General features: G+C 38.5%; 1 protein-coding gene across 1 annotated transcript; it reads left to right on the plus strand.

Annotated features, from left to right (window-relative positions):
- The first annotated feature begins 7,956 nt into the window (after positions 1-7,956).
- Ankrd37 (ankyrin repeat domain 37) lies at positions 7,957-10,898 on the plus strand. The gene is made up of 4 exons (XM_004853017.4): positions 7,957-8,141; positions 8,360-8,512; positions 9,172-9,263; positions 9,782-10,898. The coding sequence occupies exons 1-4, from the start codon at positions 8,115-8,117 to the stop codon at positions 9,984-9,986; spliced, it is 477 nt and encodes a 158-aa protein (XP_004853074.1). The 5' UTR covers positions 7,957-8,114; the 3' UTR covers positions 9,987-10,898.
- The last annotated feature ends 66 nt before the right edge of the window (positions 10,899-10,964 follow it).

Here is a 10,964-nt window from a genome sequence, read left to right on the forward strand (position 1 = left end):
TCTTCTGTCTCTCTAAGCTACCAAATTATGATTTTTTAATATGGCAGGACTCTTGTAACTTGAAATTTAGTACAGTACTTTTCAATATGAAAAAGTAAGGACTAAGACTGAAAAAAAGCAAGTGTTATGGATTGTGTTTAGATGTCCCCTCAAAGCCTTATGCTTTTTCAGAGGTGTCTGAATCTAGAGCATGTGACACTCGAATTGATTCATGGTGGGGCTAGGCCATAGGTCACTAGGATTAAGGGAGTGAGTACTACCTGCCCTAAATAGTCTGAATAAGATAAAAGGGGCAGGAAGACACTGTTAAGGCCTCTTGCTGCTTTTGCTGTCTTCTGCATCCATGAACTGTTGCCCCTCTGCCACCCTGCCTTGGAGCCAGTGGATTATGGACTGAAACCTCTACAAACTGTGAGCCGAATCACCTTTTCCCCCTTTAACTTTATGTTCCATATATTTTGTCTCAGCAACCAGAGAAAAATAACTAAGACAGCAAGAGTATTTTTTTTCTGCCAAGTTTTGAGATTTGATATAAAATCATCATTTGAAGCTTGAAAACTGTTTGCATAATATGTTGTAAATTTAGAAAATTCTGAAATAGAAACTAGACATTACTTGATAATATAGAATCTTAAAGAAATCTATGATTTTAAAAAAGGAAGGTAAGTGTAGTGGATGTAGTGTAAGTGTGGCACCCTCTTGATGAATTAGTGTTCCTATCCCCAGCGTCTGTGAATGTTACTTGAAAACAACCCACAGCTGTTCCCTTTCTATACCTTTTTTTTCCCCAGTCAACTTTGTCCCTAGTTAAACATGAGTTCCCTCACTCCAGGACACTTAGCTCTATCCTGGCCGGCAGATCAACCACTTAAGGGTTTATATCTAGATGTCCAACAGAGCCTCATGGTCTCATAGGCAGGGATTTTGGAAAGTGATTGGATTATGGGGGTTTATAGTTGACTTGCTGGTAGGAGGTGGGATCTGGTCTGAAGAGGGTCCATGGGGGAGGGGCCCAGAGGGGTTAATCTCCCTCCTCAGCTCCTCCCTTCACATTCTCTCTGCTTCCCGGCTGTTAACTGTGAGCACCTATTCCTCTGCCATGCCCCTGTGCCATTCGGTCCTGCCTTGGAGGCAGACTACTGAAACGTGAGCCAAAATAAACCTGTCCTTCTTTAGGTCACGGGTGTTGGCAAGCTGTGAGGAAAATTAAGAGCTATATGAGAGATCTATAGTAACTTTAGGGATCCAGATCCCAACTCTGAGCTCAGCTTTGTCATGGTTAGGTCACCATATGGTCTAAAATGGCTGTGGGAGATCCTGTTATCAGGAGTTCATTCCAGACCCCAGGCAGGAGGAAAAGGCAGAGTCATACTCTGTGTAAGGAGACTCTGGCAATCCATACAATAATTCCATGTATAGATATCGCTGGAGGAAATTCTTTTAGTAGAAATTGTCAAAGTTCTTGAGGAATTCACTTAAAAATTGGTAATAGAAACTTCTTATATTGGTTTCCCTGAAGCCAGTAGCTTCTCAATAATATGGGATTCATTTACAAAAGATTATATTGAAAGTGAAATCACAAATCACATGTTGCAAAATAAAAGTATTTTGTTAATTTAATAAACATAAATGATCACCTCTCAGGAAATTAAGTTTCCTCTTTGGCTTTTCTAAAGTAACCTGTCTGGTTAAGAGACCTTTACACTAACTTGAAAGGATTTTCTGTTGTATATTGTCTCAGTCTTTCTCATAGATTTATTTTGGGGGCTTGTATCCAAGATCTTCACACTAAACTATATCCTCAGCCCTTATTTTTTGAGAGTCTCACTGCGTCACTAAATTGCCCAGGCTGTGCTGAAATTTGTAATCCTCCTGCTTCAGCCTCTCAGAGTGCTGGGATTATAAGCATGTACCACCATGCCCAGCTTCTCTAGATTTTTAAAAGACTGTTCTCTATAACGCCCATAAAATTTCCATGAAATGTTGATATATCATCTTCAGTTCATAAGCTGTAGAACTCTTGTCATAATATTATCAATAAAGAAAATATCCAGTTGCTTTTAAGGCTCAGTAGAATTTGGTCAGCATTGATATATTATGGGTACCTGGATACCAATAAATATTGAGCTATCATATTCGGAACTTTTTGATGAATATTACTTGAATGTATTTTGCTGTTATTCCCAATTATGCTTCCTTTTAATGCTGTGCATTTAGGAAACACTTTGTCATATCTTTTTGTCAATAAAAGCAAACAGGAAATCAATGAAATTAGTTTAGCTTTTGGTTCCACTTTTATTTAATAATTTTCACCCACTGGCACACATTCATTCATTTTTTTTCCATTAAGTTTATTGGTACATTTTAGGTATAAAATACAGTTACATACATCACTGGGATCTTCTACCTTTACATAATGTATCTTGGTTCTTATTTTTTCCCCCTTCCCCTCCCCTCCCTTCACCCCCTCCACCTTTCCCTATTTGCAAAGACTTTGTTTCCATTTTTTTTCTTTTCTCATATTTTTTCTTTTCCTTTCTTTCCTTTCACCTACCCCTCCCACTTCCCCTACTCCTTTAGACCTTCTCTTCCTATTTAGTACACAATATCAATTATACATTTTAAAAATTACAATATCAAAACTTAGAGGACTTTACCACAGATTTTACAGAATTTAAAAGGATATAGAAAGCATATTACAAAAATCTTTTTTGAAATAAATTTGACAACTTCTAAGAAGTACCTTGGAAGACAAATTAATGAAACTAACTCTGGAGGAAATATAAAATTTGAATAGCACCTATTAAAGAAAGTATATTTCTAGCTTGAAAACCTACCTATATGACAACAGGCTCATATACATTTCAACTGATAAATTAACAAACTTTTAAAGCAGAAGAAAGAAGGAACACTTCTCCCCTCATTTTAGGAAATCAATATTGTGCCAATACTAAAACTGGATAAAGATAATAGAAGAAAAAAGTATGAACATAGATAAAAATTTGTTTAACAAAACAAACTATTAGAAGACTGATTTGGCAATATGTAGAAAGCCGTTTTATTATAGGGATGGCAGTGTTGGTTCAGCATTGGAAGATCCACCCCCATAAGTTATCATTTTAACAGAGGAAAGGAAAAAGCCATATGATCTTGTCACTAGTTGGAGAAAAAGTATTGGACTAAATTCTACACTGCTCATGGTAAAAGCTATCAGAAGACTAGAAGTAGAACCTTCTCAACAGATAAGCCATGTACTCCATACTTCCAGCAAAAACGCCTTATATGAATGGAAAAGATACAATGCTTTCTCCCTAAGGTAGGGAACAAGGGGAGATATGCCTATTCTTCATCTGTCCATTAAACTTTGAAACATAGGCCCAAACCAAAATAGTCTGACAATAAAGACACAATTAGAATACAAGTGGCAAGGTAGAAGTAAAATCTTTATATTAGATGAAATGATCATCTACAGAGAAACTACTAAGAAATCTCTAGGAGCCTCTAGAACTTATATTTGAATTTAGCGGGATTAGAAAACACAAGGTATATATAAAAATTCAGGTCTATGTATACTTGCTATAAATGAAGAATTGGATATTGAAATTTAAAAGTTATGTAGGAGAGCTGGGGATTTAGCTCAGTGGTTTCAGTGCCTGCTGCACAAATGCAAGGACCCAAATTTGATCCCCGGTACCAAAAAAATCCAAAAAAACGAACAAAACAAATAAAAAGTTATGTAGGAGTTCAAAGGACCTAGAAAAGTAAAAAGAAAAAAAAAAGTGTTGGAAGACATTTATTACCTAATTTTAAGACTTCCTCTAAAGCTACAGTAATCAAGGCAGTGTTGGTATAAGGAAAGACATATAGATCAATGGAACAAAACAGAGAATCTAGAAATAGAACTACACATATATGGTCCACTGAGTTTTGAAAGATTATTCAACGTTAACATTTTACAGAACATAAACTCAATTCAAGAGGAGAGGAGAAGACTATTTTCAGCAAATGGTACTAGAACGCCTGGTATCCTAATGTAAAAAATTAACCTCAACCCTTTATTTCCATATATAAAAATAACTTGAAAGGATCTATGAACCTAAATATGAAAGACTAAAACTATAAAACTTTAGCAAGAAATTATAAGGGAAAATGTTCATGAATTTAGGGTAGGCAAGAATTTCCCAGGATACAAAAAAACAGGCTGTATAAAAGAAAGAAATTGATAAATGAGATTCCATCAAAATTTAGAACTTTAAATGACATCATTAAGAAAATGAAAAGTAGTCCTTAAACAGACCATATTTATAATACATATAACCTAAGACCAGAATATATAAAGAAATCTTACAGCTCATTAATAGACAACCCAATTAAAAAGTAGACACAAGAAGATGATAGCCAGTACAGATACATATTGACTTATCATTGTCATGACTTTTTCTTTTTGTTAGATTCTCCCCCTTTGTGTTTAATTTCTTGTCGTGCCCAACAGATTAATTCTGCTGGGCTTCCTGGGGTTGTGATCTCTGTTGTCTTTTCCTAGGATATTGTCTAAAATTTTTTGGAGTGCTCGTTTGGTATTCATGAAGTTCCTAAGGTGCTCTTTGTCAGGAAAGTATCTTATTTCTCCATCAATTTTGAAAGATAGTTTTGCAGGGTACATCAATCTGGGTTGGAGGCTGTTTTTCTTTAGGGCTTGAAATACATCACTCCAAGCTCTTCTAGCCTTGAGGGTTTGTGTTGAGAAGTCTGCTGTGATTCTATTGGGCTTTCCTTTTTATGTGATTTGTTTCTTTTCTCTAAGTGCTTGTAGAATTTTGTCCTTCTGTTGGGTTTCTGGAATCTTAACTATTATATGACTATGTGTAGATTTTTTTTTTGATCAAGGCTAATTGTAGTCCTATATGCCTCACTTATCTGTATGTCAAGTTCTTTTCCCCTGTTTGGGAAGTTTTCTGCCATCACTTCTGTGAACAGTTTTTTATGTCATCTCCACTCTCTTCTGTTTCTTCACTGACTCCGATCAGTCTTATGTTATTCTTCTTTGCATAGTCTAGCAGCTGCTGGATTGATTTCTCATGGTCCCTTACTATTTTAAAGCAATTTTTCTTCTCCTGGTCACTAATTGCAATCTTATCTTCTATGTCTGAAATTCTGTCCTCACATTGGCTCATTCTGCTGCGTAAACTTTCAGTGGAGTTTTAAATTTTCTGGAAATCTGTTGGCATCTGTTTTATGGATTCCATCATGTTCCTCAGTTCCTCTTTTTTTTTTAATCTGTGTCCTTCTCTAGATTTATTAATCATGTCTTGCACTATGGGCACAATCTCTGCTGTTATCTGGGAAATTGTTTCTGATTTTATTTTTTCCATATCCTCTTTTGTTGCCAGCTCAGGGAGTCCAGGTGGTTGCATATCAGTGTTCCATCTCGTTGTTTGGGGTTGCTTTAGGTGATCTGGAAGTCTGGTTTTGAGACTTGTTTATGTGTCTTCTTCTCATTTTGACGGGGGCAGGGGGGTGGTGTTGCTGGCACCCACACAGCTCACCTCCTGTGCACTGAGGGGGGTGGTACGGCGGCCCGCACATTCATTCATTTATTCAAAAATTCTTTAAATAAGCACTATGCTAAGTAATATGGGAGATTCAATTCCAGGAACAAAGCTACATTAACAGCCATTATTAAATGATTTTTTCTTTGTGGTGCTGGGATTGAACCCAGGGCCTTTGTACTGACCTACATCCCTAGCCCTACTTATTTTCTTATTTTGAGACAGGATCTTGCTAAATCTCTAAACTGACCAGGCCTCCTGCTTCAGCCTCTCAGAGTGCTGGGATTCCAGGGATGTGTCACCATTCAAAGTGAAAAAGTTTTACTATAGAATAGATTAATAACAATAATTTTCTTAAAGACTTTTTTCTAATTTAAAGAAGCCAATATTAGTAATGTGAATTTATCAAAGGTGACCACAATTGTTAGGATGTGATAGGAATTGTTAAGATGTGATAGGAATGATAAAAACGTGGGCTCTAAATTCAACTGCCTGAGTACAAATTTCAGCTCCACTCCTCAATAATTACAAGACTTTAAGCGTTGGTTTCTTTTCTGTAAAAGATAATAAAATATCTATCAGTGTTTTACACATAAGTGCTCAATTAATGCCGATTTATTATAATAAATTGAATTTATTAGTGGTCATTTAATATAATGACATTAGTGATCATTTAATGTAAGTTGTCATTTGTAAGCTTTTTACATTACTGTAAAACTTACATATATTAACTAAAACTTAAAAATAATTATCAGGCCTAATGCATGCTGAACAGTATCTTGTTTTAAAGAAAAATGTAGGGACACTATCACCATATAAATATACCATTACATAAATTGATTAAACAATACTATGCTTAAAACTTTAAGAACTTCTCTGATAATCTCTCTTATCTGTAATTTCTAAAAATGAACATCTGTGCAAACCTGAGGCTTAATTCCATGTGCTTTTAGTAATGGTGCTTACCTAATTGGTTAATGGGAGAAAAGGAACTTGGCAACAGGGATGTGTGTTTGCCAACTTTGATAACAATATCTCAGTACTGCTGTTATAAGATTTTATGACTAGTTTATTAAAGAATGTACACATCATTCTATGTATATGTTGGATCATAAGTATAAACATTTATACGTAAAGATTTATATAAATAAATATATAAATTTACTCATATGGCCAAATAGCCATATAAATAAAAATGTTTAAAACTACTCTCTGGGTTACTGCTTAAATTTAATAACATAAATTTATGATTGCAGAATTATAGTTTGAGTCTGATTACAAAATAAATGACGTACAATAACGAAAATTAGAAACTGACCTTGTCCTCTAAAAGTACAATAAACACACGTATTTTTAGATGGGAGTCACTGAAGACTTTAGAGAAAGAAATACATATTGGAGATTTGGGTTTTAGCTAGATTAATGTGGGGAGTGCTTAGGAAGAGAATCGAGTTTGTCAGTGGCTCCAATTTGAATTCCATCTGTTTCTAAAGTTTTGCAAAAGGGAATGGATGACCAAGCTTATCTTACAGTGAGGTCCCGGAGAGCCATTTTCCCAGTCCTACCTCCTGAGCACCCCGGGATGACAGCCTTGTCCAGCGAGAAGAGCCCCTAAGTCTTCACTGTACGTGGCCTGCGTCTAATTTTTCCACGAAGCGTCCTAATAATCAGGGTGATGACAATCACAGGTTTCCTCCTTCCTGCAAACTACTCACATTTATCGCCTGGCCTCTTAATGCTCTAGTACAATGTACCCTCTCCACAGGAGGGGACACTTTACAGCGCTGGCTTATTTCACTGCGTTCCCACTGCGGGCACGGCTGGAGGACCGCTTTTAACTCTGGGGAGGGTCTCCTGTGGTAAATCCTGTCCCCTCATACACATTAACAAGCCCCACTCTTGGCCTTTCCTCCCTAAACTTCAGGGCCTCGGTGAGGGGCGGCCGCGAACGTGAGGCAGAAGGCGGTCTCCCTCCTCCGGTTTCCGGCACGGCGTCAGCACCGCGCACAGCGGCTTCCAAAGGTGGTGTCGCAGCACAGCTACTTAGCATGGCCTCTTTTCCTGGTTACGTGCACGGGCGCAGAAACCGAAACCTTCGCCCGCGACTCCCGCTTCTCCAGGATTAAAGGGCTTGGCAACCGGCCGCGATACGTGACAGTGTGAGCGCGCTCCATGGCAGGCGCCGAACCCTAACAGCCCGGGGTCGTGTTCTCCCCGCCCACCGCCTGGATAGCGCACGCGTGCTGGGTCTCCCGGGGGCGGCCAGGGGTCACCCCGAAGTGGGCCGGCCTGGAGGCTCCTGGGCTGGCCAATCGGCCTCCTGCTCCTCCCCTCCCCCAACCAGCCAGGGCTAGCTCCCGGCTGCACGTGTCATTGTTTGGGTACGTGAGGCGGCTGGGACGGGAAAGTGCTGGCAGCTGAAGATTAAGCTGCCCGGAAGGGGTGGCCAGAGGCTTTAAATTCTCTCCCACTGGGGCAGGCCTGTGCATTTTTTACCTGCCAGTCCGCAGCGACTCTCCAGCCACTGCATTTCCAGAGATTCTGGTCTTCTGTTTTAGGCGGGAGATGCTATTGCTTGATTGCAACCCGGAGGTGAGACTGGGGTCCCTTTGTCCTGCAGGTTAGAGGCTCCTTCCAGCTGTGTCTTGTTAGGCGGGCCAGCGAGTGTGACACTGGTCTGACTGCTCAGCGCAGCCAAATTGAGCCTTGTCAGAGTTTGATGGCGTTTGCAGTGGGGGAAGTTTCAATCGGGAAAGGGCTCAGGACTGGACAAAGGCGAGAGGTATGCTGAATCTGCTCTCGTCCTGCAGGCGGATGGTCTGAAGCATCTGCTGCAGACTGGGTGTTCCGTCAATGCACCCCCGGATTCCTGTGAGCAGTCGCCTGTCCACTTAGCTGCAGGTGGCGGCTTTGCTTACTTTCTTCTCTGGCAGCTGCAAACAGGCGCTGACCTCAATCAACAGGTAAGTAGGTAACTGATTGTTGCTGTATCCCACCTGCCCCTCCACCTCAAATTCAGACATTTCCTGCCAGTCTATACAGTTGGTTCAGCTGTTGCAAACATGCCCATAGCAGGTGTGTCCAACAGAAATACAAGACACATAATTTAAAATATTATAGTGGCCACATTAATGAAAAGGAAATATTTAGTAATTTAACAGAATTTGTAAAAATATTTTAATATGTAACGAGTATAAAGCAATTACTGATAAGCTATTTTACATTTTCTTTTCACAACTCACAGTCCAGTCAGTGTGTATTATACTCTTACAGGATAATTCAGTTCAATCTGGCCACATTTTCTTTTGGTAGTTTTCATCTTCCATTGAATATTAAAGTATGGTGAATTTTAAATTGTATACTTTTTGGCTTCTGTAAAATTGTTTTGCTTTCATTAATTTTAATGTATGTGGATGTGGCCACACATTTTTATTAATGAAAACTTTGTAATAGCACACTAAAGGAACAGTATCACAAATAAAATGCTTGAATTAAAAAATCCAGCCTGTACAGTGCAGTTCTAACTGGCTTCCTCAAATAGCTAATCTTAGATTTCACTCACCAGCTTCCACAGATAAGTGCTTTGGGGAGAGACTCTAAAATGCTTTTTTTTTCCCTACAGGATGTTTTGGGAGAAGCGCCACTCCATAAGGCAGCTAAAGTTGGAAGCCTGGAATGCCTTAGCCTGCTTGTAGCCAGTGAAGCCCAGATTGAGTGAGTATGAAATATGTAAATGGCTTCAAATTTGGGGTTTTTAAAAATTCAGTTAGAGTCCTGATGCTTTTTAGTTGCATGTGCTTTTAAAATGCTTGCCTAATTATTGTTATCATTTAAATAGTTATATCAGTGATATGTAATAATATCAGTTTGAGTAAGTGGTGTAAAAATGGATCCCAAGCAATCAGAAGTGCAATTCTGTTCATTATTACACATTATTTTTGCTTCAGGAAGGCTTATTCTATAGAAAATCTCATTGACCATGTTTGGGCACTCATTGACTGGGTTGAACACCAAATACTCTTGTATCCATTTAACAATGGAATGCCCATTTTGTTCTGACTCTACTAGCCACTAAGGATGCAATAGCGAGCAAGAATGAAATTTCCCTATGTGCTCTTTACCTCTTCTACTTTGCAACCATGGTATGAGCCCAAAATTCCTCTGTTAGGAATATAGAAAAAAAGACTAAGTATCAGTTTTTATTTAACTCGACTTTTTTTTTCTAATTTCAGTTTATGTAATAAGAATGGGCAGACAGCTGAAGATCTTGCGTGGTTACATGGATTTCCAGAATGTGCCAAGTTTCTTACAACAATTAAATGTATGCAGACAATAAAGTCAAATGAACAACCCATTAGGGATCATTGTGTCCCACTGCTCAGACAGAAACGAAGTTTTGGAAGTACAGAAAATATAAATGAGAAAAGAAAGTGTTGATAAGTATGTAAAACTTTTTTTTTCCTCCCTCAAGAATCTCTTTTAGCATAAAACTTATTGTTCCATTTAATTATTGACACTCTTATTTTGGTACTATCTCTTTATTTTCTTTTTTTGGTTGGGAGAGTGTGCTAGGGATTGAACCCAGGTCCTTTGACTGAGCTACATCCCCAGCCCTTTAAATTTTTTTTTTTGAGACAGGGTCATCTTTATTAAAAAATTTTTTGAGACAGTGTCTCACTATGTAGTTCAGGCTGGGCTTGAACCCACTGCAATCCTCCTGCCTCAGCCTCCCAAGTGCTGGGATTACAGGTGTGCACCACCACGCCTGGTGAGACAGGGTCTTCTGAGTTGCCCAGGCTGGGCTCACACTTGTGATCCTCCTGCTTTAGCCTCCCGGTGCTGGGATTATAGGCGTGGGCCTAAGCTCTGTACTTGGCTTTCATTTCATTAACATTTTAATAGTGGTATAGTTACTACTATTACTGTACTAGATTCTAAAGACCAAAATTTGTCCTGCATGGTGAAAGTTTGGGGAGAAAACTTTTTTTTTAAAAAAAAGTTTTACTGTTAAAACTTTTTAAAAAAACAAATGTCACGTTGGTTATAAAGAGGTTCAAAGCAGGCTTCATTCCAAAAAGATCCACAAGCAATGGCTTTTGGGTTACCATACGTGTTTAAACTCCAAGGTGGAGGAAAACTTTCTTCCCAGTGAAGAGAACATTTAAGAATACATGTAATTGGGCTGGAAATGTAGCTCAGTGGTTCCGCCGCCTGCCTCGCAAGCGCAACGTCCCGAGTTTGATCCCCAGTACCAAAAAAAAAAAAAAATACATGTAATTTACATGACTGTAATACTTGTTTGTGCATGTTTTGTTTTTTAAGTTATTAAAGAATGTTTAAAGAATAAAATCTCTGTGCAGTATTTACTACTTTATAAAAAGAAACATAGTTTAAACCATCAAACTATACCCAGGA

This window comes from Heterocephalus glaber, unplaced genomic scaffold (assembly GCF_053883595.1).
Source record: "Heterocephalus glaber isolate CG9 unplaced genomic scaffold, H.glaber_assembly_v1.0 deba00001461, whole genome shotgun sequence".
NCBI lineage: Eukaryota > Metazoa > Chordata > Mammalia > Rodentia > Bathyergidae > Heterocephalus > Heterocephalus glaber.

Coding starts and splice junctions, on each gene's coding strand:
- Ankrd37 (XM_004853017.4), top strand. CDS start 8,115: ATGCTATTGCTTGATTGCAACCCGGAG. Junction 8,142..8,359: donor TGCTTGATTGCAACCCGGAG/GTGAGACTGGGG, acceptor CTCGTCCTGCAG/GCGGATGGTCTGAAGCATCT. Junction 8,513..9,171: donor GCGCTGACCTCAATCAACAG/GTAAGTAGGTAA, acceptor TTTTCCCTACAG/GATGTTTTGGGAGAAGCGCC.